General features: G+C 37.2%; 1 protein-coding gene across 3 annotated transcripts in view; it reads right to left on the bottom strand.

Moving 5' to 3' along the window:
* The window catches only part of ATP6V1H (ATPase H+ transporting V1 subunit H), a 49,165-nt gene that overhangs the window by 10,856 nt on the left and 10,685 nt on the right, over positions 1-27,624 (bottom strand). For all 3 annotated transcript variants that reach the window (XM_039702911.1, XM_039702912.1, XM_039702913.1), the window contains 10 exons: positions 26,500-26,589; positions 21,135-21,248; positions 17,931-18,035; positions 16,816-16,869; positions 14,638-14,735; positions 12,998-13,190; positions 9,807-9,985; positions 8,718-8,843; positions 6,203-6,304; positions 1,187-1,300 (listed from right to left, as the gene is read on the bottom strand). In XM_039702911.1, the coding sequence (XP_039558845.1) occupies positions 1,187-1,300; positions 6,203-6,304; positions 8,718-8,843; positions 9,807-9,985; positions 12,998-13,190; positions 14,638-14,735; positions 16,816-16,869; positions 17,931-18,035; positions 21,135-21,248; positions 26,500-26,589 (1,175 nt within the window). The remainder of the gene's footprint in view (positions 1-1,186; positions 1,301-6,202; positions 6,305-8,717; positions 8,844-9,806; positions 9,986-12,997; positions 13,191-14,637; positions 14,736-16,815; positions 16,870-17,930; positions 18,036-21,134; positions 21,249-26,499; positions 26,590-27,624) is intronic.

The raw sequence follows: 27,624 nt of genomic DNA, 5'->3' as shown, positions 1-27,624 counted from the left end.
AACCCATATTGCTCAGAAGGGAAGGGAGAAATTTAGTTTTGTTTTACCTATGATGCACTGCAGAGAGACAATGGAAGATTTTTGTCTACTTAGCCAGCCTGTCACAGAAAAAAAGGTGACTTAACCTGTCAGAAGGGGCTTGGTAGACCTTGTTCCCCTACCACTTTCACACTGCTAGCATCATCCCAGCTCAGCCTTTCAAAAAGTTCACATTCTGTCATAGGTGAGAAAATTAACAGAAGTTATAGATATGTCCAAACACTAAGCTTTTCAGAAATAAATGTTCTTTAAATTCAAAATTAAATTAGTCTTTTGTATCTCAACACTTACGTTCCAATATACTCAGATGTATTCCTGTATTTTATCTTCCTTTAAGGCAATGCCAGACTGAAAATATGAGCTCTGGTGCACTCATAATTAATAACCCGATTAAAAACTCCTAATTAGTATTTTTAACTCTCCATGCTTTATGCTTAGCATACCTAATTAGTTTGGCTACTTATCCAAAGTTGCTTCATGAACACTGCTTTTCAGAGCTTCAGGCCTTCAGTGCTTCCCTACAAAGGTCCTGTGTGCTGTTGGAAAGGCAGCATCACACACCAGCAAGTTCTGCAGCATAATTTGCCAAGAACTTCAGGGTTATTTGAGAACTACTCAATCAGCCCATAAACTTCTGCTACTCTACACACAGCTCAAATAAATTCATAGAATCATTACAGAATATCCTGACTTGGAAAGGAACCACAAGAACCATTGAGTCCAGCTCCCGGCCTTGCACAGGGCCAGCCCAAGAGTCATACCAAGTGTCTGAAAGCATTGTCCAAACACTCCAAACTGGCTGTGACCAATTCCCTTGGGAGCTTGTTCCAGTGCCCAATCACCCTCTGGATGAAGAACCTTTTTCTAATACCCAAACTAAGCTAAAATACATTGTTCAAGTGAATTACTTGTGACATTCAACCATGTAAGGAAGCTACTCAAATCAACTACCTCCTATATCATTTTCCAAAATACACAGAAAAACTAAGTTCTTACCATAAGCATCATATTATTCTGCTGTTTAAAAACTGCTGTCTTAAGACACAAAAATGTTATTTCTCCCCTAAAAGAAATCTACTGTCTTGAATCCTGTCTCCACAACAAAGATTGCTCATGGTTATTAGTATGTTAAATAATTTTCACATACCAGTTGTGAACCATCAGCTTCTGCACAGCCAGCAGTGCATTATAACGAACTTGCTGGTCTTCGTGATGCATGTGGTTCATGACCAGCTGCTTGCCACCAAGCTGTTCAATCACTCTGAAAAACAGGAAAGGAGCAAGTTTTTTGACATTACTTTCAATTCTGGGTAGCTATCCTATCCAACCACTTCCCATCCAAGGCATTAAGAGGCTAAGTTTAAATTATATAATATTGATTTTATTAAAATTACTTATTTGGCAAGACACACATCTCACCTGACATGTTACAAATACATATTATCTTCTGTAATAACTACTGATTTTTTTAAGAAAAGCTTTTTTAAGAATTCACAACAGAGAGTGTTTATACTGGACTCCTGTTTGCTACTTTGAAATAAATAATCACAAAACAAACCCTTTTCAGAAAGGGTTATTTACTTTACACAGCTCTAGAAAAGGGTTTTCAGGGTACAGCACTATCATTTGTTAGGTAGGAAAGGTAGTGTCCTCCACCCCATAAATGCATGATAATTAGGTGACTCCATTTTTTGCAAGAATAAAACCTCAATCTCTTCTGGCACTGTCTAAATACAGAAGAATGCTTGTAACCACACCAACATCTATTAAATCACCCACCTCATACATATAGTGCTTTTTGAGATTCAAACTGTACTAGAGCCACAGCTACTCCTGCACAAGATACAGAACTGGCTGTTAAGGTTCCATTCTCAGAAAAATGATATGCTTCAGCTGCACCTTTCACTACAAACTTCACCACCACAGTCAGCCTTAGCTTTTTAACAGCTATACCACATCCCATGAAATACTGATGAAACCTTGTATTGCATGACATGAATACATTATTTCTTAATAAAATCAGCAGAAGGCAACACACTTAAAACCTGAAAAAGTATCACCATCCAGATGACTTCACATGCAGCATTTCAGTCTGTCATAACAGTAAGTTTGGAGAGAATTTGCAAGGAATACACAAGTTGATTTACTCACTGACTTTCCTATGGTTTTTTACATCAGTTCTCTCATTTAGTAGTTTAACATGCTATCCTGTGAAGACACTGTCATTTGCTTTAGAGGCTTAACCTGATGTTGTCCTACCATTCTAAGCTCACATTAGCTAGCTGCATGTAATACTGCTCTTCTCATGGCCAGATTAATGCATTGCTGCTGCACAACACAAGGTATTTTTGTAAACTACAGAAGAGATATGAAGACATAGCATGAAGAGATGAAAAAGAGAATTTTCAATTTCATTTTAGAACTCAGTCAAAACTATCCTTAAGACCACAGGGAATATTATTTCCTAATAATATTCAAACATTTGTTTCATAAAGCAGGAATGGATTCAGAAAAGTGCAATTGTTTCAAGCTGGAAAATTCTTGCCAAGAATTCAAGAAGTTGTTAGCAATGTAAGAGTTTCAAAAAAACCTTTATGCCTGCCTTATGCAGCCTCACCTTTTTAATGAGTTAAATATAAAACCACTGCAACACAAAGGCAAGAGTATGAAACACAAACAATATTTTTTTCTCCATTAAAGGACTGACTTAAACCTGGATTTTCAGGAAGTGAAAGGATGTGAAAAAGGCATTAAACTCAAAAGCTTCCTTATGCTAGAAGAATGCAAAAACCAGAATGAAAGGTTAAAAGCCTATAATCACAAATGGTAATAGGCTCTTTCAGATGACAATACATTACTGAAATTATGGCTGAAAACATGAGGAGTTGAAGAACAGCATTATCATTCTTGCATAATGCTGCCTACAGGTACAAATCACTTCCCAGCCATGGCCTTAACCCAAAGGTCTAAACAGTGAAGAAGGTTCACAGTGAATCATGTTCCTTCAAGTTCCAAACATGTCCAAAACACTATATTTAGTTTCCTCTCTCCTCAACTGCTGCGTATTTTACAGAAGTAATAGAGCCCAGCGGAACAGTTACACATGCACATCTTCTGCAGTGACTGCTCCCCATAACATCACTGCACTAAGCCAAAATAGTGTCATTTCAAAAAGGTCTCTGGATGCTGAAGATTCAGGGTTTAACATGACCCATTTCAGAGGGAGAAAGAATCAGAGCAGATAAAGACAAATGAATACAATTTAGACCGTTATAGCAGAAAACAAATCTGAAAACCACACTACTAACCTTAAAGCCAGGGTGAAAAAGGCAATACAAGCTTTTTTCTGAATCCCGAGCTAAGAAAGAGAATGGCTCTAGGTGTCCATATATGTAAAACACAAAGCCCACATTCATAGCATTCAAGAAATTCTAAGTGTTGATCATACATACAATAACCTGTGGGCCACATGGAATCTGTGCTGGCGGTCTGCATTTATTTTTAGTGACAGGAAGCAACGGAAAATAGAGATGTATAAAATATACTCTCAAAATCTTTGTGAACCTCATGAGAAGCCCACAGTGCTACTGTCTCAACATTTTCATCCACAATGTGTAATTTCGAAAGCAACTTAAAATTATTTAAGCATTGGAGAACAGCCATGAAAAAACACAGTATCTTGTTAATAAGCATTTCTTTTGTCAGACAAAGGGAAAGATTAGCCAGAACTGCAGTTCTAGGTGTCCACTGTGCCCAGCAGGTGAACTCAAGTGGTTTTAGTATCCAATTCATCTCTGCAACCTTCCAAGGCTAAAGGATGATCCAGTTAGGAGTCCACAATAAACACTTAACAGAAACAAAAGTATTTAGGACAAGGACACCTCAATTCTTCTACTCTTCTAAACCAAGGAACTGTATCCATTCCTGAAGGTGAGTCGTGAGCAATCAGAGTGTGAAATATCAATCACGAGTGGGAGCAGTACACAACCATGTATCAAAAAACCATCAGAAATTGATTATTATGCTGGAATGGACACATCCATAGGTATTTTAAGATTTCAGTTAGTTCCAAAATTGCTGAAGTCATATTTGGTAAGAATACATTGGATTACAAATTAAATTATTTAAAAGAAAGAGATTGAGGCACTTCAGTTTGTTCAATTGAACATAAAGCTAAATAAGCCAAGACTGTAAACAGAAAGCAGCTAAAGTATTAGAATTTGAGATAACAGTGTGGGTTAGAACAGTATCTAGGACACTTTTTATTTGCTGATGACCGCTTCTTTTGAAGGCTGGCACATTGCTGAATAGGCTTAACAGCCTGGGAGCTAAGTGGAGCTGTAGTCCTAACAACTATATATTTTCCCAGCTACAGATAGAAGGATACAGGTCCTGTTTATCCACTCTTCTGCTTTCAGAGTTTTGGTCCAAAAACCACAAAGCCATCCTAGCCCACGCATTCACGTAAATGCACACAAACTGTTTAAAGATCATGGCAAACGTGTAATAAAATTATTTCATATAAAGAGCAGTTCAAAGCAAGAACAACCAGCATTAGCCAGTCCTCCAGCTTTGCCACTTGCAGCACTGTCAGTTTTCACCTTACTGAAGGATATCTTGCCTTTTCTTCAAAATATCATTTCAGTTCTTACAAGACTACAAGGGCTGTGAGTATTTCTGGAGTCAACAAATCTTCCTAGCATACATATGGCCTGAAGTTTCAGTCTGTTGTCTGTGATTCTACTACTGTCAAGACAGTAGTCTGAAGTGTTCATGAAATTCCCAACAAGGCTAGAAGACTGTTCTCATCTTATCTATTGAACTGGCTTTTTTTAGCTGAGGTAATTTTCCTCTTTGTACTAAAACCAGTGTTGATCTCATTATTGTGGAGCAGCATTTGCACTGCACCAAGGCCTCCTCTGCTCCTCACCCCACCAGCAAGGGGGCTGGGGCTGCACAAGGACTTGGGACAGGACATAGCCATGGCAGCTGACCAAAGGGATATTCTATACCATATGGCAACATGCTCAGCACATAAAACTGGGAGAAGGAAGAGGAAGGGGGGACCATTCAAAATGATGGTGCTTGTCTTTCCAAGTACCCATTATGCATGATGAAGACCTGCTTTCCCTGGGATGGATGAACACCTGCATGCCTGTGGTAAGCAGTGAATTAATTCCCTATTTTGCTTTACCTATTAAATTGTCTTTATTCAACCCATAGTCTTCTTCACTTGTACTTTTATCTCTCTTCCTTCATCCTGCTGTGGAGAGAGAGCAAGCAGCTATATGAACCCTGAATTGCCAGCTGGGTTATACCATGACATCCATTAAACCTTGCGCAGAAACCAGGAACAGACTGCTTCTTTGCTACAAAAATTAAGTCACATGTCCCTCTGTGTGAGTGATGAACAAAAACCAAAGGCTTTTTTCTGCTTCAATGGTCTCTACCTTAGAAGTGCAATTATTCAGTAAACATCTTTCTCACAGGTTTTTAAAGTAGGAAAATATAGCAATGTCTGTGTGTATTTCAACAGGAATTTAAGTTTACAATGAACATGAAAGCTTTCACCAAAATGTGTATTTGTGTAGCTAAAACATGCTTAAATGGAAGAGTGGCAACTGAATCTGCGCATCACTGCGCATCACAATAAACACTTAACAGAAACAAAAGTATTTAGGACACCTCAATTCTTCTACTCTTCTAAACCAAGCAATTGTTTGTGGAAAAAACTTCTCTGTAGTCTTAAGTCACAAAACAGTCTTTAGCATTGTTGGAATAATCTATATCTATCCCAAGTCCAATAATTATAGTCCAATTAGTTACAAAGAGGAAAAATTATATGTTGATTAAACTCTTGATAGCTCTTCCAATTTCTTCTGCTGGCTGGCTTCTGCTTTTGTCTAAACACTGTATTCAATACTTACTTAAAACAATGGTTCTCTTCATGGTTAAGAGACATTGAAATCTATTAAGTCAAAGATCCAGTTTGCAGTTTCTCATCTGATCTAGTTTGTGTTTCCTCATCTTCCCAATAAATAAAACTTAAGCATAACCTGCAATCCCTCTGTAGCATATTTTAATATAAATAAGCAGAAATGCCACAGGCACAGCACACACTCCAGCTACCTTCTAGGATAACAACATACTGGCATATTCCTACCGTTTCCCACGGGGATAGTGTCGTACATATTCTCCCACATCATGAGCAGCTACAGCCAGCACCTGCGGATCATCAGAAACCTCCAGAAGTTTTGTCAGGATCCTAGGAAAGAATTTTAAACAATCAAGTCCCAGGTTTTGGGCTGGTTTTTATTTTTTTGTTTTGGTTTTCTTATTGATGTTTTTTTTTTAATCAGTGATAACTTAAAGTAACAAAGCCCAATTTTGGGTTGGTTTTTATTTTTTTTTGTTTTGGTTTTCTTATTGATGTTTTTTTTCTAATCAGTGATAACTTAAAATAACAAAGCCCGTAAGCATAAAAATGTTTTACAAGTCACCCAAACAGTAAAGCTAGAACTTTTTCCAAACAATGCAGTCAAACTTAACAAAACTGGGAACCTGCCTTAATTACCAGAATTACTTAAAGTATTCACTAGAGTCAGTTTAGTGAGCTACATACACAAATAGTTATAACCAAGGACTACGAAATCTCTCATTTTTTCATACTTTTGCTTCAAGACCAACAGTTCTGAGTTGTAGATAAGCTTCATTAAAGGAACTTTTTCCAAACAATGCAGTTGAACTTAACAAAACTGGGAATCTGCCTTAATTACCAGAATTATTTAAAGTATTCACTAGAGCCAGTTTAGTGAGCTACATACACAAATACCTATAACCAAGGACTACGAAATCTCTTTTTTCATACTTTTGCTTCAAGACCAACAGTTCTGAGTTGTAGATAAGTTTCATTAAAAAGCAGTTCTTTCCTAAGTCAAAGACTGAGATGAAAGCTGTGCTCCTTGCAAATTACTCCAGTGCCACGTTATTTTCATAGCATGCATAGGAACACAGAGCTGTAAGAAGCATAAAACAGCTTCTAGACTCTTAACACTGAATTTTTTAATTAAGTAGTTAAAGCACCTTTAGTGGAAAACAGCTACAAGTAACACTGTTCTCTAGCCAATAATGAGAAGGGGGGAAAATGACACAGATTATGAAGGTTAGGCACAGCTGAAAAGGTTAAACATAGAGATCACTGGAAAATTAGAGTATTCTATGCTTAGTGAGATGACAAATGTGTTCTAATCAGACAAAGTTAGAAACAAGCTGAAATCAGTAGGTTAAAAATTCAACTGGAATTAAAAAAAGGAACACTCTGGTAAAATTAAATTACACAGCCACTGCCTCCCTAGAGGCCAGAAAGCGACAGGAAAACCACTTCTCAAATGAAAAGAACTTCTTTTGACAAGAAGAGGAAGCAGAAACTTGAACCACATAACATGAAGGAGAAGACACCAAAGATCCATATAATGATGTTGAAAATACAAGCCCAACATCAAAGTAGGCAATAATGGCAGAAGGTATGAAAACAATTATGTTTTACAGTAGTGTGAGAGTATTAGATTTAGAAAACTAATAAGCAGGCAGATAAGGAAAAATAAAATTATATGGCTCAAAGCAAATAAGGATTGTCTGTAAATGTCTTACAAGGCAAAAAATGAAGTTCTGAGGTGCAAGAATCTCCCCATTATGCTGCGGCCGAGGGTGGGTGAGTTTTTTGAGGTTTGGTTTTGGGAAATTTTTTTGAGAGTTGGGGTGTGTCAGGAACTACTGAAGATCACGGTCTTTGTAGCAGCAGAAGCACAAGAAATTAAGTCCCAGAATCAGGAGAAATAAACACAGCAAAACATTGTAATCACTACAGGAAATACTAAGCCCCAAGATCAACTTCATGCTGCAGTTGTCAGCATCTAAAATTTTTAAGTCTATAGTCCTACATATTCAACAATATGCACTCAGGGAAGAATTTATCCGAATTTTTCTAAGGTGTCAGGCCAGCCAAAACACATAAAGCTCAAGATCACCTTGCTCTTGCCTTGTCTTCTAATATCTCACATGCTCCATTTGACCTCCTGATTTCTGTTAGATCTGGCACTTATTAGCAAGCCCTGAACTGAAAGAACACCATGTGTTATCAGTTAATGACAAGAGCTAGGCATCATTTCAGGACATAGTTTCATATGCCAGACAGCCAGTCCTTGACTGCAAATAAATATGAGTTCAGGTTCACTTCATCTAAAAATCTACGTATTCCAAACACAGTTCCAACACAAAATAGACACACTGCAATTTTCATGGAACAGTCAAATTTTTCATGGAACAGTCCCACAGCTTTCAACTCCCAAATATCCAAGACAGGAGTTCATTACTCAGATCAAGATCACCACATAACACAAATCTAAGATTAAGATACAGTAAAAACATTTTTTAATCAAATCAAACCTGCATGCAAGTTAAACTAAAGATATTCCCTCTATCATAAATAGATTTTCACCAGTAAAAGCAAATAAACAGTTCTGGTTTTTGAACACAGCAAACTATACATTCTAAAATAAGCAGGATGTTTTGACTTGCTTTCACTCTTTGCGTTAAAATGTAAAACCTTTATTAGATTCTGGTTCATTTAAACACAGAAAATATTGAAGAATCACATTATTCAAGACTTGAAAACTTACTTGAGTAGTTCGTAATTCTTCTCATTTAGTCTTACAGCATTCTCCCGCCAAAACTTCTCAGATTTGTGCACAGGACTCCACTCCAGTCTTCCTGACTTGAGCTCAGAGCTGTATTCATCAAAGGAGCTGCAACACAAGACCTAAATGAGATATTGGCCAAGCTTCTACAAACACTTTGAACCATATGCCCAAGCCTGTCCCTAACAAAGCAGGAGCTCAAATTGCTATGACACATTTGGAAGTCAGTGCTCTGCAGAGTATGAGAATTGTTCCCTGTCTCATCATTTTGTAACTAAGAAAATGCATGAGAGGCAAGAAGAAAAAATTGTTTTCAAATACAGCCCTCTATCTATCCCAAAACACCATTCCCAGGAAATAAATTAAAAATAAAAAAAAAATAGAAGGAAAAACCCAAGCCATACAAATGCAACATTTTGGAATTTAATTTTCTGTTTTGCTGGGTTTATGTTTTAACTTCCCCAATCAAGGATTTCTGTCTACTTCCATCCACTTAAACCTTGGACGCTACCTACAATATGCATTTCAATTTAGGCACAAGACCAAGAACTAGGTAAACACCAGTAAAAACTTGAGTTCATCTGGACAGCAGAAATTATTCTAATCAGGCAAACTTCAGTTTTGACTGGAAATCCTTTAAGATCATTTTTCGAGTCCTTTAACAATTTCTCAGTTACAAAGATCACAAATATAAATGAAGACTTGTTTTCTATTTATTTTCTATTCAGCCTCTAAATACTGACATACAATAGGAACCAACCAGCACATCTCTGTATGCTCTATCTTACTAAATAGCCTTTACATATCATAATTCTGTAGATATTTCAACCAGCACATCTCTGTCTTTTGTAAGCTCTATCTTACTAAACAGCCTTTACATATCATAATTCTGTAGATATTTTAGCCTTACAGAAGATAAAGGTTCTACAAATATTCACATCATTTTTTTGAAGTGCACACTGCAAAGCATACCTAAGGTCCTGCACGCTCTCACCAAGCGCTTACAAAAGAAAAAGGTTCTACAAACATTCACATAACTGCATTTTTTGAAGTGCACACTGCAAAGCATACCTAAGGTCCTGCACGCTCTCACCAAGCTTGTCCAGTAGAAATTTGATATCTTCACTGATGTCTTCATCATCATATTTCTGCTGATCCAAATTCTCTAGCTGCTTTAGAACCTTACACTGAATCATGGCAAGAGCATATTCTTGGCGAGTTTCTCTCTCGGTAGATTTCTCTAACAAATTCTAGGGAAGTAAAAATGTATTTATTTTGTTTAAGAACAGACTACTTTGAAACAAAGCAGAATTTTAAAGAAATACTCTTACAAGAACTTTATAAATTACTAAGTCACAAAATCGACCACTTCCTGAAATAATCTCTTTCTTCTATAACAGAAAGTACTAATTCACCTGTTTTGAATATTTTCCACATAAAACTGAGGTGACTACAAATACTATTCAAAGAAAAAGGGCAGTCTCAAATACCAGAACCTCCACCACAAACAAACACTTTTATCTTGGATTATCATTTTAGTTTTCTGTGCAGCAATAGCATAAGGCCTTTAAAAAATAACCTGAAGTTTTATTTCCAATTCAAAGTTACCATCTGGATTAGATCAGCTCTTTTCAAGTTTGGGAATATTCCAACTAGACATTTTTATTTAAACAGAAGCTTGTTGGTAAGACTGTAAGTATAAGCACAGAATGCAGTAGTCAAGTTCCAATATCATCTAGTCATTACATTTCTACTCAATTTTATCAGCTTTCAATTATATTTTTCAATCAGAGCTGGCCACCTGCACTTTTTGATAAAGCTGAAAACATGAATTTTATACAAAAGACAAAGTCCTTAATAAACAGAACAGGTGTTCATATAAATAGGACTTTAAACAGGACTTAGCATCTGCCAGAAATAAGCAGTGAAACTGTATAGAAGGAATTTGACTGCATCACTCTTGTGACAGAACTATTACACTTGAGGTTCTTTTATATCAGACATCCTACTAGTTACTGAAGCAGAAACCACAAATCAATTTTAAAACTTGCAAACTAAATATAAGTCATATTACTGCTTTTAATGGCCATATACAATTAACCTTAATGCACAAAAAAGGCAACCCAGTTTCTACTTCAGTAAGAGAACTAAAAGGTAATTCACAGGAAGTAATGCTAATTTACTTAGAGTTAAAACTGCTAATGAGAGCAAATGAAAAAATAATGAACCTTAAATAAGACAATACAACAGGTTCAAGGAGCAGGTGGAAAAGATTCCAAAGAACTCCTAGTTAAGACAATTGCAAGCAGATGTGGAAGCTATTCCAAATATTATTACCTATCTCATACCATAGTGAGATGCTCAAACTTTTCATAGTGAATTCGAAAGGATATGTTAAAGCAAAAACACAAACATATGACTATATAGAATAGATCAGTAAACTAATCAGTAATAAAAACCAAAATCTTAAGGTATAAGACTAGTTCTAGGCAGGAAACAGATGTAGAAGAGGACAAAAGTATGAAAAATGAGGGGATAAAATAATAGGTAGAGAAAACAGTAGATTCAAAGAGAGGAGTGCCCAATACTTATTGCTTTATAGAAAAAATTATTACATTTGCAGTTACTTCAGGCAATAAACTTGACATAAAAGTGAAATGTGTGGAATTAGGAGTAGTAGTAGAGAGGACATCCAAGTTGCCAAGATTCATGGAGCACTTTCTGTAATGCATAGACAAACTGGTGAATCATCAAGCCTAGCCTCTTATTCAATTCCCTCCCCCCCTTCCAGAAACTGTGGCATCTCATACAGGAAAAGGATTACCTTTCCTCTGCTACCTATATTAATTTTGCTTCAGAACTCACAGCTCTGATGTCTAATTTCTAATCTATTATGTTCCTGGCTGCCAGTTAACAACTCATCTTCACGCCAACACAAGTCCTTAATGTTGGAGAAAGGAAACAGCTAAGTTACATTCCCCCAAGCCTGTAACAGAAACAACTTATTCTTTCTTAGCCTTTTTAAAAAAAAGCTTCATTTTTGTCTCCTCTTGCAAAATACAGTAGATCTAAGAACTAGCAATTATTTCTCCTATTTTTTATGACCTCAGAATAGGAAGAAACTGGATATTAACTGCGGAGCTTCTCAGCTTCTTTTTCTCTTTTAATTTTTTTTTCCATTTTGTCTTGCAATATGTCCCTGCTTAACCCTAACATTGAGATCTTTAAGAACACTACAACATCTAGAGAGTAAGAACAGTAAGAATACAGTAAGAATATATAGTAAGAATAGCTCCTACTGAAGATTTCATACCACTGTACTCCATCAACAAGACAAACAGCAGATTCTTATGATCTGCCTTGTCCAGAAGTATTTCAGTGGCAGATGTTTCCAGATAAAGAGACAGAGTAAGCACCTTCACACAGTTTATCGTTGTTAATCAGCAAGTCAATAAGCAACACTTTCCCTCTCCCCATTCTAATGTGCTTGCAACACTTACTATTGGAACACAATTCACATCCAGGAAAACAAACACCTTCCAAGACCTGCATTTCCTACTCGGGATACCAAGTGCTGCTTGAAAAAACAGCATTACAAGTTGTTACAGCTTTCCTGTATTACTCACATGACACTTGGCAAGCATGCACATAAAACTAGTAACATCCGTGAACATAAAATGGCACTCTCACAGTAAAAACATCAAGCCTAGGTACCTAATTATCTTATATAGCACCAGGAATTTTCAGGTAATGCAGACACGGTAAGTCAACTAATCACTCTTACATGGGTATTCTCATCTGCCTTAACGGAGCCACCAAGAAAAGATTTTTGGACTAGGAAATAAAAATAAGTTCTCAGTTGGATAAACATATGCATTCAAAATAATACTTTGTTAATTAAAGCTTCATAAGGTAAAATTTATCAGCTGTTAGTAACTCCAGGGTTTTACAGTAGTACCAGTAGGAAAAAACCTTGAATGAAAAAAAGAGAAATCACTAGTGCTTGTGTTAACATTGGTCTTTTTAGTCAGTCTTATTTTAAGACAGCATTAAATAGCAGATACCTATTACTAGTAATAGCCTGTATATTACCTGTAGCAAACACTCAAGTTAACAATAAGAAAAAAAACAAGGAAAAAAATAGTTAAGCTTTCAATTAGCTTATTGATATGGTCCAGCAGAAATAACTGTGCATCAGCAACATTTGAGACCTAGGAATTTGTGAGAGAAGCACAGCACGACTGCAGTCAGCAAGTACTCACCCGAAATGCTGCAAGGATGATCCTGGTTACTTTCTCTTTGACAGATTCCTGAAGAATATCCGACAGCACAGGGACGATATTGTACCGACGAAGATATTCACACATTTGAGGGCTAAATGCCAGCAGCCACACACAGAAAATCATCTGATACTGGAGCTGAAAACCGCATTTGTTGCTCAAGACACCCATGATGCTAAAAAATTGACATAGTACACATTTAATTTTTAAATAATGACTATATAGGTTGTATTGCTCCAATCTGAAACATTAAAAGAAACAGTAACAACTTATTGGAAAGAGCTGCTGAGAATGAGCATACAACGCACACTTCACAGTAACATGCATCACTATTAATCATTGTATAAGCTTGTTCAGAAAGCCATCTTTTAAAAATATGGTTTTTTTCACGTTAGCCTTAGAGCCATAAAGCAGCTTTTCCTATTTGAACTGATGTGGTACTGTATCCACCTTCTGGTTCACCAAGTCAGTTTTTTTAGTGTTATGTTTAAAGCATTTGTCATTCTGGAAGAAACAGAGAAATCTCAGCTACTCCTTCAGACTTAAATAAGTGGAACAAAATCTACACAAATTGAACCTTGTTCCTTAATTGTACTTGTCCACAGAAGTGTCTGAAATGAGCTGAAGTATTCAATATTTAACAGCAAGTTCTCAGAAAATGGCTCATAGATACAAATATACAAAGTACTGCTAGGAAAGTATTAGTACCAGAAGATCTTCAAGAAGACATCATGCAGCTGAAGTTTTGAAAATGTAATAAGCAATTTACAGGTCAATTTAATAATGCAATTTAATAACTCAATTTAAAATTTAAAAAATAATCTACATTCCAAATCATTCTTATCAAGTTTAAGACAAGTTCAAACATGGTGAAGCACAGGCTTATTGTAATGCTTTAATACTTGATTAAAAAGCTTCCTTGGTTTCAGCAGTATCATCTTGACACACAGGAAAATCACTTCAAATTTTACTTCACTAGGAATTTTGACTTTTCTCCATTTCGGTCTAAAGGGATATTTTCCATTAAAGTGCAAATTATGTACCAACCATCCCCAGTAGAGGAATAGATGGCAGAAAAATTATTTATAGGCAAGCATTTTTTAAATAAGATTAGTGCTGAAATCCTAGCCTAATGCAATGGCATTTATTAGGAGAATTGGATAAAAGACTGACCTACTTGAAGCCATATGTGGAAAAAAATTGGTCTTAGCTCTAGAAAATGTTTCTCCTTTCACTAATATTTTCAGACAGAACAATTTCCAAACTCAAAGACTAGGATGATTAGCAGAAATTCATTTCATTAGTCCTTGTTCTACTGAAAGATAAACAGAACATCTCTACTAAAAAATAAACAGAACATGTTCAACTGAAGACAAATGGTTATACTCCCATTCAGGTACATACTTAAGCAGTTCTTCTTGAACAGGAAAGTGACATCAATGCCTCGACAGTACAAGTTTCATTTGTCTATTTGACTCTGTTAATGTTTGAAAACAAATTTCCTTTGTAGGCAAAATAGAACAGCTGTCTATTATAAGAGAGTTCTATTCCAATAAAAGGTCCCTGGGGAATGTACTACTCTAAGTGCATGTGTATCCATATAAATTGAAATAGGTGCTCACCAATTTACTCCATCTGCTTCTACCCATGCAAAGCGGTATTCATTGACCCTGAGCATCAGCTGCAGACATCCAGCAACACATTGTACATACTGGGAACTCTGGGTGGAAAAAAGAACACTTCTTACCAGAAGAGTCAGGTAGCAAGAGCTGAAGTACAGTTTCCCTAATTAGACTTTACTGGCATAAAAGGAGAGAGTTCTGAATATTAAAGCAGTGTTATGCAAGCAATACCACTCTACATTATCAGAACATTTGAACATGCCTTCCTTCAGTATCTATGAATGAAAGCTGTCTTCTGTTTGAATAAAGTTGCCAGAGTGTGTTTTTCTCTCTTCTTACTCAATTGTCAGCATTACCTTCACTAATACTAACCATACATTAACCAGATATGCTGCTGATAAAATGCAGCTTGCTTTTTTCCTCCTTATAAGCCTTTTCCTTGAAAGTCTCATGGTAGCTCACTCACATAATACAAGATAAAACCTTTCCAACATTTAATAAAGAAGTTAGGCAATCCCATATGAAAAGGAAGCAATAAACAGAATTGAAAATAAAGAGTAACTCATTCTGTGTCTCTCTTGAGAGATTTAAGTCCTTTATGTAAAAACTAAGTCTGTGCATCTGGGCTCAAACCATCTAGAATATCAATTTCCCTGTGAAAGTATTCATTTCCACACTCCATGCAAATAAAACAGCTATAAACACACAGACAGCTCTCCCACTCCAAGTAATGTATTAATTTATCTAGATCACCAACCCATTGAACTTGGAGTTTTCTTTTTAAAGAGTCTGTCATAAAAGCATTGTCTTCCAACACCATTATAATTGAAACTTCATAATAGATTCCAGTTCTCATTTCCTGTATAAAACGCTACAACTGCATCTCTAATTTACTCTGAAATTAGCCAAGACCTGCTTGAAAATCCTTCATAAGCTAGATCTGAAACCCGAACACTAACGAAGTTAATACTTACCCACTTTAATTATCCTAAAACATATTTGCACTCTGCTCCTCTGGGACCCTGCCATGGCACAGTACATCCATGCAGTACCACAGTGCAATGAATACCGATTTCTGAGCATGTCAGAGAAGCTCATGGCTTCATAGTAAGTGCTGCTGTGTGCTGTAGAACTTTTTACTCTTTTATGGCTGTATGACAGTCTAACAAAACCTAACACTATGGAACACAGATCTGCACATGAAATACTAAAATGCTTCAACTTATATGCTCAGGCCATTGTTTTATGCCCTACCCATAGTCATGAACAACAGCCTTTCTTGATTTGATTTCTCCTCTACAGGAAGTTAACACTTTAAAGCCATGACTACGCTTTGAAGAACAACAAATCCCAAGGTTAAGTCTTCTGAGAAACTGTGACCACTTTCAGGCTGCAAAACGAACAAAAGACCAAACTGAATTCTACTCCACATTCAAGAACTATAATGAACTGCCTCATCATGCCACAACTCCAGAGAAAATCCAGTCAGGATGATCATTTGCATTTGTTATACTGCCACAGTTCATCTCCAATCTCAGCAGCTTTTACAGCTACACGAAATTCAGTATTTAAAAAAATGTTGATGCTAAAAGGACAATCTGTTTTCCTCTGAATTCAAGCTACTCAGATATGAAAAGCTTACAGCTTTGAAAGCACTCCTGCAATTTCAAGCTACAGAGGTTTATGGGCAATATCAGTTTTAATATCTGATGTGCCCTTTTCTGAGTTCTGCACAGCACAACATCCAAAACCTTCTCAGTTTCAGGTTTCTTCTACAAATCCAAGAGCTCAGTGGTAACCAGACAGTACTGAATCACAGAATCATTTAGGCTGGAAAAGACCTCTAAGATCACCAAGTCAGGGACTTAAAATTATTTGAATATTACATTAGTTTTATATAATTTTTCAAGTTTTGACAAAGAGAATACTAGATACATCAACAGCTTTAACAAGACAAACTAACTTGAAAAAGATACACTTCCACTGCCAATATTCTATGTGAAATGAAGTGTTTAAAAATACTTTTGTTTCTTGGCGCCATCACCTGGCACTCTGTTGTACAGTCCTCATTCCAAGTACTTCTTATCACTGGCACCAGAAGAGATCTGCACCTTAATCCGGGGAGTGAACATCACCTGCCCAAAATAGCAGATTGACAGATATCAAAGATATACTCACATCAGTTGTGGAGACTGCTCCTGCATCCACAGAACCGCCTGTACCACGTAGTTTCTAGGGAAAGAAAAATAAACGTTTAAGATCAGAGTTGTTCTTCACCCTTAAGGAACAGCTGTTACCAAGTTTCTTTCAGTTCTTCAAACTTTCTAGTCATAAAAAAAATTAGACCCTATTAGATATTTTTCCTACTTAATATATTACCGTCATATATTGTACTTATTTCCCACACACACTTCATGTCTAGAAGAACGTGCTTGGAACTGATCTAGTACATCAACATTTTAAATTATTTAAGTGTGGATTGATTCAAGACATTTATTTATCTTAGAATTTGCAAACTGTACTCTTGCATCTTTCTGAAGGAAATTTCAACTTTATGATTCTCCTTCCGGAGGACAAAAATAAAATTCTTTTTTAATAAGCCCAGTGTAGAAAACCATGAAAAATATACCATTAATAAATCTACTGAATGTTTCTCACCTCTCCAGAATCCACTTCTACTACAACACTAAGAGAATGAGTGACAACACTGTGTACTGAAGGAAAAATGTCCAAAAATGAATACAAAGGAGAATGATTCATCTTTGAAGGACAAGCCAGAAGTCAGCAGTTCAAACAGAGTTAAACCATAAAAAAACTGTCCAAATAAGTCAGAATTTATTCCATTTCATGACACAGGACTAAAAGTAAAGGCTTTATACTATTTTGTACTACAGTAAACTGGAAAAAAGTTATGATATTCAGTTTCTGCTGCCATATTACTTTTCTTCTCAGCAAAAAACTCTCATAATCAAAATAGCAGAGGCAAGACAAAAAAACCCCTTCATCTCGTATTTCTCAGTGTCCAAAAGAAAAAAACAGTGTTAACCAACAAAAAAAGGCAGAAAGCTTGAGCATTAATTTACATTACAAGGACTGGAGTAAAACACTTAAAATACTAAATTAAAAACTAAGGGCTTGAATAAAGAACATTTAGCTTTAAAAATTATAAAGTAAAATTTCATTTTAAAAGAACAAAACCAAAAATATATCTCTTATTTGCACATTTATTCATTCATATTCTTGAAAAATGTTTCCAAAGTTACTGTAAAGTTTAAACAAAAGCAGCTTTTTACCTGTGAACTAAGCTGAGTTTTAATCCAGTTGAAATAGTAATTCAAGTCACTGCCTTCCATAAGCTCCCTCCCCCAAGCAGCCAGTTTGGCAATAATTCTTGCTGCCTAAAAAAGAATGCAATAAACCGATTTTTCAAACACAGCAATTTCAGAATTCAGTGAGAAGTTCTGTAAACTTTGGAAACCAATTGTAGATAAAAGATGGTCCCTTACAGAAATCTACCTGTTTTCTATGTAGGAGACTTTTCATGCCTGTTAGCAGTTACCTGTAGCTGTTGAAGTCCACAAGGAGCCAATAAAGAACTCAGAAGCAGATGGAGGGATGCTGTCAATGGGCTACTGCTGTAGGACACCACTAGAGTCATAAATCAATCAAAAGCAAGACACTTGATGGCCTATCACATGCAGGCTTGATTTAAGCAACTATGGCATATGCCAATACAAATGGAAACATGGTATTGAAGGTTCTTTTGTATTTAAAATTAAGGAAGTCATCTTCAAGAAGGGAGAAGGTTTGAGCCCAGAAACAGAAGAGCAGAAAAGTAAATAGAAGGTACAATTTAAGAATGAAGTTGGGGAGTAAAAATGTGGTCAGGTTTCATTATGCCTATGGCTTTAAGAATACTTAAACAAGAGTATATTTCTACATCAGACTTTCCAAATTATATTTGAAGTAAATATGGTCAGGTTAAGAATTTTCATGATGCCTATGGCTTTAAGAATACTTAAGAGTATATTTCTACATCAGACTTTCCAAATTATATTTGAAGTAAATCTACATTGCAGGCTGCAGTTAATTTGCAAAAGCATTTGAGCCGGCTTACATATAAAGAGGCAGTGTAACCAAGAAATTATGGAAGCAGGGGTTCATTTGCATGCACCCATGCAGTTCCATGATACAGAGAGGACACTATTCCAGCCACCTCTATATCTTGCTGCATTCACATGTGCAGCACCACCACCACTGATTCTAGAGAGATTACAAGTGTGAGTCTGGAACAACAATCACTACACTAAAATGTGTCAGATCCCTTTCTTAATGCAAGTAAGTCACCCTAAAAAATGCTATTAGCTCCCTAGTCAACCATTCTTCTGAGTTAAAACTGCTACCTGGCCCCTGAATGAGAGATCATTTATGCTCAGCAGAATTTGAGCCTACACAGGGGATAAGTATTTTTATCTGCCTTCTCAGATGTAATGATGTGGCATCAAAAATCTTCCAGTGTGCATAGTAAGGAGAATAATAAAATAAATCAAACAAAAATCACACAATCCTAAAACTTGGGTTTGAAAACATTTATGTGCTTAAAAAAAAATGCACTGTACTAAAAGATATAAGAAGGCAGTAACCTTAGTGGATCCACTTTAAGTGGATTCACTTCACTTAAAGATTCCATGTCTCGTCAAATTATTTGTATATTTTTGCAGTACCTAAAGAAAACCTGAATAACACAAATCTGAGTAGAGAAATGCTGACCATCAAAATTTCTATACCATATGTTTAAAAAACACCATTCCAGGGAGACTAAATAGTTTGCACTGCAACGGTGTAAAAATTATGCTTTACCTGTGTATTTGGGCAGTCAGCATTGTCTGACTGCCCAAAATGTAGTTTTGCAGGATGGGTCTTCAGTAGCACTACCACCAAAAATATCACAAAACAAACTGCAGTGGCCAATAAAAAGCCCCAGCCACCTCCTCCCTCAGCTACATCAAGAAAACTGATTCACATCCATGCAGTCAACCTGCATTAGATAAATAACTAAACCAAGCCTGAAATTTTTCTTGAGAACACACCAGTTCACTGTTCAAGTTGCAGTACAGCCCCAAACACAGCTGCACTGGCCACACCCCAGGGCAAACAGCATGGCTTGCTCAGTGTCCTGGAATCCTTGCACCAGTTCTGCCCCCACAGCCCAATGCAGACCAGGTAATGGGTTTCTAGTTTGAGTCTCTGATTTGACTCTACCATACCATTCCAGCACAAACAAACACTTGGAGCATCCACTGCAACACACTACCACCAAAAAAATCACAAAACAAACTGCATTGGCCAGCCACCTCCTACCTCAGCTACATCAAGAAAACTGATTCATATCGAAGCAGTCAATCTGATTAGATAAATAAATAAATCAAGCCTGACATTTTTCTTGAGAACATGCCAATTCACTGTTCAAGCTGCAGTACACCCCCAAACACAGCTGCTCTGGCCACACCCCAGGGCAAACAGCATGGTTTGCTCAACGTCCTGGAATCCTTGCACCAGTTCTGCCCCCACAGCCCAATGCAGACCAGGTAGTGGGTTTCTAGTTTGAGTCTCTGATTTGACTCTACCATACCATTCCAGCACAAACATATGCAGTATAGAAAAATTCATAGCTGTGCAGTTTTCTCTACCTCAAGCCATAATACAAGTTTCACTGTTGGAAACTGTGGTCTCCACTAGGAATTTACAGTAATGCAAACATATTTTTGGCCCACAAGAAAAAAAAAAAAACTGCTGAGATGAAATGTCCAGTTCTCACACTGAAAACAGAAGAATATTAAGATTCAAAAAAAGCTACTCCATATACGGGAGCAGCAAACAGTAGTCAAAGCATAGCAGAAACCATACACTGCACACGGCTGCACTGGGTTTGGCTGGGATTGCTCTTCACAGCAGTCCATGTGATGCTGTGGTTTAGACTGGTGTACAAAACAGTGCTGGTAATGTATCAATGTTTTAGCTGCTGCTGAGCAGCACTTGAACAACATCAAGCACTTCTCTGTTTCTGACTCTACACTTCCAGTGAGTCAGCTGATAAACTGAGGATATGACAAAATAAGGTTCATCAAGGTAAAGATATTTCCTTTGCACAAGATGAGAATTTATATTCTAATATTTGTACATCATTGAATGGCAGTTGTGATAAAAGATTTTCAGTTATGTTTTACAGTACTTATTGTTCTACAGTCCCTGCTTTTCTGAATTTTTTAAACCTGCCCTAATCTCCCAGACATAAACCAATGCAAATTAACAACATTACTTTGCTTTTTAAAATGTGGTTAGGTGAAGTTTTTACTAAGAATGACTCATCTAGACTGCAAGAAGAAAACTTTCCAGTCCCAGCAGAAGTTTAGTTTCAAATTCCAAAATCTCCTGAAGAAAAAGAGAGCCAGCATTCTTCTCTACCATCTTCAGAGACAGGTTCATTTGAAACTTACCATATGCACAGTGAAGAGATCTTGTCGATTCAACATTGGCAGAAAATAGGACCATGCAGTGTTTTTACCACGTTTTGCATAATCAAAGAAGATGCAAACACGTTGATGATTTTCCTGTAAAAATTGAGAGAGGAAAAGATGACAGATTTGTAAAAGCATTCGACATAAAGCAGCTATTTGCTCCTTGGTATGTTGGCATAGATTATCAGAGTGTATCCTAGCTTGTAAGAGCCCACAGAAATTTTTCAGTTAGACTGAAAAATTTCTTGTGGATACAGCTCATTTCAGCACTCTAACATTAAGATGAGAGATTTGGGGTGGAGGAAACAAACCTTGAAGCCTTAGTTGTAGCCCAGTACTGCAACACCTGCTGAGCAAAACCACATTCTTCTGAACATGCAAGTGGAGTAAGGCAAATGAGAAACAAGATAAATGCTGTCATTTTTTTAAGAATGACACTACTCTTCAGCTAACCAATTATGCTTGATTAAAGTCCATGCAAAGTTTGTAATGTACTGCTACTTCCACACAAGAGCCTAGAAGTGACACCTTAGGGGTGTAAATGAGCCTTTCCACTCCTCTCAATGGGAAATGAGCTCTTCTCTCCTAGATCAGGCTGCAGTTGATTCAGCACTTATCTCAGGCAACCTGCATATCTCTAAGAGGACACTGCCACCAGAACTCTGCTCTCCAGGGCTCCTACCCTGAGCCCAGGAGACCACAACCACCTGAGCCTGGGCACTGGGGACAGCCTCTTCAAGTATTTCCCCTAATAATCACTATGCAAAGCAGCTATTACAGTTCTCTTTACAGCAAGCCAGAGAACAGGCCATAAATCATGAAGGAAAAAGAAAAGTTCTGCTGTTTCCTAATAGCCTAGAATATAGACAGACGGTCCCAAAAAATTTCACATTTGAATTCTTGCTTTTCCTCAAGCATTTCCATATGCCTTCCAGTCAGGCTTCCTGATGGACTGGAAGCTTTCCTTCTGAAGAGATGTTCCCTCACTGAAGTCAAACTACTGCCACCAAGTACACAACTCCAACAAAGAAAGGCAAATGAGAAACTCACAGAAGGAGTATCTCAGTCTCCACTATGCAAAATTTTAATTTTCATACTCCCCTAGCCTAGAAAGGCTTTTCTCCATCAGTTCTGCACCCTGTCATTAACTCTAGGGATGAAGAACCAGCTAAGCAATCCTCCTTGCTGGAATATGATCCATTAAGCACAAGATAATCTGAATGTATCCATGATTCAAACAGTGGCATCTTACTAAGCCTTAGAACTGCAACCAACCCTTCCCTGAAAGTAGCAGTCATTACCTCAAAAAACAAGTTTTCTCACTTTTACTCTTTCGATTCTCTTCCCCCATCCCCCTGCTGCAGGGTGGGTGAGTGGCTGTGTGGTGCTTAGCTGCCAGCTGGGGTTGAACCACAACAGAATTGTACCACATGGGCTGCAAATTGCTGTCCTGATCACTGATGGGGAAGCTCAGATGTCACCAGTTAGCTGCCAGTTATAACCCTGACAGTGATCCATTCTCTACATGGCATGCATAAAAAAGCAGCCAGAAATGTTCTCAACATTTGTTGTACAAACTATGAAATAAATAAAAGTAAGATCTCAGGAACATAGAGCCTTTGGTGACAAGTTTTTATTCTGTGAGGGCTTGCTTGTTGAGAAATGGCAGCTTGATCAAATAAATCACTGTTCGCATCTGAATGTGCTAAACTGCCTAGCTAAGATCAAAACTTACCAGATCAACAAGTTCAGTTCACAACATAACTAAGGAGGAGACAGACAAGTCTGGAAGCAGAAATGCTGAAATAATTTCAATATGCTGTCAGTCAGAAGACTTGTCTGGTTTGCTATTAAGGTGCAGGATCAAGACAGAAGGGAAGGAATGGAAAACTCCCCAAAGCCCTGAAATATGTAGTGTTGCACCTTCCTAGGAAGATACTGACTACACTGATGAAAAGAAAATTCTGAAGCTCTCACATCAACAGTTGAATAATTTAGTAGCTGTCATTTCTGAAGAAGCATAATGAAGTTCAGGTGATACTGCTACCTGCACCAACTAAAGTGTAGGTTCTTAAAGATTTCATAAGTAAGAGACTGTGCAGTGTGACGAGGTCACTAATGCAAAGAAATTGTTTCAAGAATTTATCAGATGAAGAGAGTAAGAAATGTTTCCTCAAGGATGGCAGTATACTAGCACTCTCCACCTTCAGAAGTAAGCAGAATGGAGATATATGGTAAACACAATACTAATTTCATGTCTGCTAGCGTTCAAAAGAAATCTTTCTTAGAAAGGTCTTCAAATCACTAAGTAGAGCTTCTGGAACAATCCTAGACATCCAAGTAAGCTTCTGGTGATCTCAAAACACAGTTGACATAATTTTTACCACTTCACAAGCAAAGCACAGAAAGATAATAGAAGCACCAGAGTCAGTCATTATCAGACAAAAGCTGAATACTGCTACCTGTGATAGTTTTTACAAGTTCCAGCTGTCAAAAGCAGTTTCAAATATTATTTGTTCATCTCATGAAACTGCAGCAAACATACTTTCTCAAGGCAAATTTTACTCAGTCAGGCCATGACAGGTCATGTCCTTGAAAAATTTTTTGCTTAAAATCCTTGAATATACTGAATTGAGTCAGGCAAAGACTGGAGACTTCATATGCACCACAAGAAAAATGGGTCAAGACTATTTACATGAGCATGTACTGACAGGACCAGGGGGAATGCTTCAAACTGGGAGTAGGTTTAGGTATTAGGGAAAGCTGGTGAGGCATTGGAACAGGTTGCACAGAGAAGCTAGGGATCCTCCATCCCTGAAGGTCTTCAGGAACAGGCTGGATGGGGTTTTGAGCAACCTGGTCTAACTGAAGGTGTCCATAACCACAGCAAGGGGGCTGGAATCAGATCTTCAAGGTACCCTTCTAACCCAAACCATTCTATGATACTGTGGATTCTTGTGTCTGGGCAGTCTGCAGAGACCCTGCCCTAAACTCACAGTCACACCATTATTGGTCAATCTGCTGCTTTCTGACAAGAATCTTACACCTTGAAAATGTGCCATAAGGCACCACTGGCTGTATGTTCCAACCCCTCAACATGACCAAAACAAAACAGAACTCCTGTTTCAGCCTTGCAGAGTGGTGATGTCACAGGTTAGGAAATTCTGAGATAATGCCATGTGGATGCCTTCACAAAAGCCTTTTATGCCAACATCCCTGAATAATGCAATCACACACAACATTGTAGAAGTCAGTACAGCCTTTAGGATACTGAAGCAGAATTTCTAAAGTGAAAAAGGCATTGAATTCCAAACAAAAGCAAATATGTAGCGTGCACCAATATGTCTATTCTGCTGTATCACTATAAAGCCATTACATTTAACATTAAGAATTCCATACATGCCACTTCTGGGACAGGGTAAGGCCCAAAATACAGCCATGTCATAAAGTTCAGAAAAGCACATACATATAACCACTTAGGACAGAAACACTAGAGCAAAAGAGAGATTACTCAAAACAACTAGGTGATGACCTAGAACTATTCCATGTGTTCAAAAGCGGGCCAGTGAGCTAGAGCAAAAGAGAGATTACTCAAAACTACTTTCTGTGATGACCTAGAACTATTCCATGTGTTCAAAAGCGGGCCAGTGAAAGCATTACCTGTGGGGTATTAATTCCACAGCAGAGGAGATATCATCAGCTATCATCTACTGTAGCTGCAGGCTATGTGCTAATGCCAAAGCACATTAACAAAACAAGACCTACAAACACTCACAAGTTCTGAAAAAGAGCAAGCAAAATGATGATGGCCATTGATGCACAGAGAGCAAGACCCATTCCTCACAAAAGCAGCCATAAAAAACAGAGTTCTCACAGTGGACCAAGGTTTGTCATCCAATGTGTAAACCAAAACAAGGTATTCCCAACCCAGTGTCCTAATCAAAGAATGACACTCAAGATCATTTTTGTCTTCTCTGCTTCTCAATGTTTGTGTCACACTCGAAAAAAAGTAAAATTAAATGAGAAAAAGTGACCAAGCTACAGATAAGTAAACTGCTGACACCATCACTAGCTTTATCCTATTAGCCCAGAAGTCAGGGCACTCACTTAGGGCTCTATTGTGTAGACACAAGAAAGAACACCATGGTCCCCATTTTATACAAACTGTGGAGAGGTTCACACTTTTCAACTTGCCAGTTGAAATACTTATCCTATTAGCCCAGATGTCAGGGCACTCAGGGCTCTATTGTGCAGACACAAGAAAGAACACCATGATCTCCATTTTATACAAACTGTGGAGAGGTTCACACTTTTCAACTTGCCAGTTGAAATACTGAATACTCACAGCTGGAATTAGAACTCACATGGTTCACCTCCTATGGCAATACCCAAATATCACTAAACACATTTCACTGAAACACTGGATCAAATATATCATAAAACAGAAGAGAAACTACCAAACACAGATACTTTATGTGAATACTAGGAAAAAACCTCACATAACTCAACCCATCTTGTTACATCACTCCAAATGCCTTCTCGTAGCCAACTGCAGAGCAAGGAAACATAAAAGCAGGATTATCTGGCTGAGCAAAGCCTCTTCTTGAGTCATCCCAATCAGCTCAACAGTCTGAGACCAAGTTTAATAGTCTACTCTTATAAGGCATTGCTGTCCACAGCTACAAAGAGCTGTATGTTACACTGAACTAAAAGTTCCTCATTTATAATTAAACCATGCAAAATTTCAGAACATGCTGTCCCAAACAACTTATGTTGGAAATCTGAAGCTGCAGAAACTACACCTTCTTGCTGAGGGTGGCCAAATGAACACTTTCAAAGGAAAAGCTTCAACAACTTCATATCCTCCCTATACCACGGGAAAGAGCTGAGGACACAACTCCCAGAATTTTAGAATTGTTTAAGTTGGGAAAGACCTTTAAGATCACCAAATCCAACCATTAATCTAACACTGACAAGTTTACCACAACATAAGTCAATATATCAAATGTCAAAAGTATTTAGAATAAAATTCTACAAATTAAGATCACATAAAATAAAACCACTATGCAACACTACCCTTAACAACCAAGTTTCGAATTAAACATAGTTGAAAACCAACAGACAAGCATAAAAGTTTGTTTTATTTGCAGAATTTGAACATATTACAAGCTAAATTACCCTTATAACTTTAGGTCTAACATTTAATCTCTGAAGACAGGATCTGAAAATTTAGCAGAGTATTTTTAACACAGTATGACAAACACCTGGAAATACATGAGTTACACTAAGGAAACATTCAAGCATGCATTTAAAGACTTAAAAATAATACAGATTATTGACCTACTTGCAGCATATCATCAACCATAGTCAGAATGTACTGAACAGTCTGTTCCTTGGAGATATGAGTCATCAAGTTTATAAATGTTTTAGCACACTAGAAAAATAAAAGAGACATTAAAATTAATATTACCAATTGTCTTTGTTCCTTTTGATAACATAAAACAGGATCTTATTAATTCACAGTTAAGTCTTATATAAGTATTGAGCATCCCCACATCTTATTCAATTGCAGGAAGATATGAATACATTTAACATTATCTCACAAAGAAAATTTTCTGTCACATTGGCTGCTACCCTTTACAAATTGTTTTAAGGCTTTCAAATTAAATAAGTACTTGCCAGTGAAAGTCACCAATATGCTTAGTTGCAAGTCAGATTAGAAAAGTCTCCCTCAATACCCCATTTTTTATGGTAGTGAGATCAAGTAAACTGACAGAACAGCAGCTAAGAGTACAAAAAAAGTTTCAGCAATTTGAATGGAGGGAGGAAGACAGGTAACTCCTCTGTCCACTTACTATATACACTGTAGAAAAATCTTTCATTCATCTTTGAAGAATGTTACAATTTTAGCAACAGGCTGAAATAATTACACTACTTTTTGCACTTCCTCTTCCCCCATCACCAAATTCAGAAAAGAAAATTGAAACAGAAAGAAAACAGCAACAGAAAGAAAACTGAATGCTGAACTGCTACATTGTAATTATGTAGTGACATATTAGGTACACCACATATGTTTTTGTTACTATGCAAACGATGATCCATTAGATAACAGTAACACACCACAATTTGGAAAGAAAATAAATACAAAACCAAAACAAACAGCCTAAAATTAAAGTAGAAAAAATGGCCATAAATGTTTGCGTGTTGAAAGCATCTACTCTTCACCTTCCTCCCTGCCTCTCCCAATCCTCTTGATGTCTGACATTCTGGGCTAGAACCTCAGGCTGAGATTCTACTGATTCAAATATTATCAAAGTGTCTTTGGGCATCCTGCCTGGTCTCCAAAGGGCAAAGGGCCGATTCAGTCCTGAATCAGCTCTGTCCAATGCAAAGGTCTCATATCTTACCATGCCTAAAATGACACGACACCCATGTCTAACTGAATCCACCTTAGCAGTCAATGGACTCC

Source organism: Passer montanus, unplaced genomic scaffold (genome assembly GCF_014805655.1).
Source record: "Passer montanus isolate IOZ18808 unplaced genomic scaffold, ASM1480565v1 scaffold16, whole genome shotgun sequence".
NCBI classification, from domain to species: Eukaryota; Metazoa; Chordata; class Aves; order Passeriformes; family Passeridae; genus Passer; species Passer montanus.
Note: the sequence above shows the minus strand (reverse complement) of the source record. Positions and strands in the feature narration are given on the sequence as shown.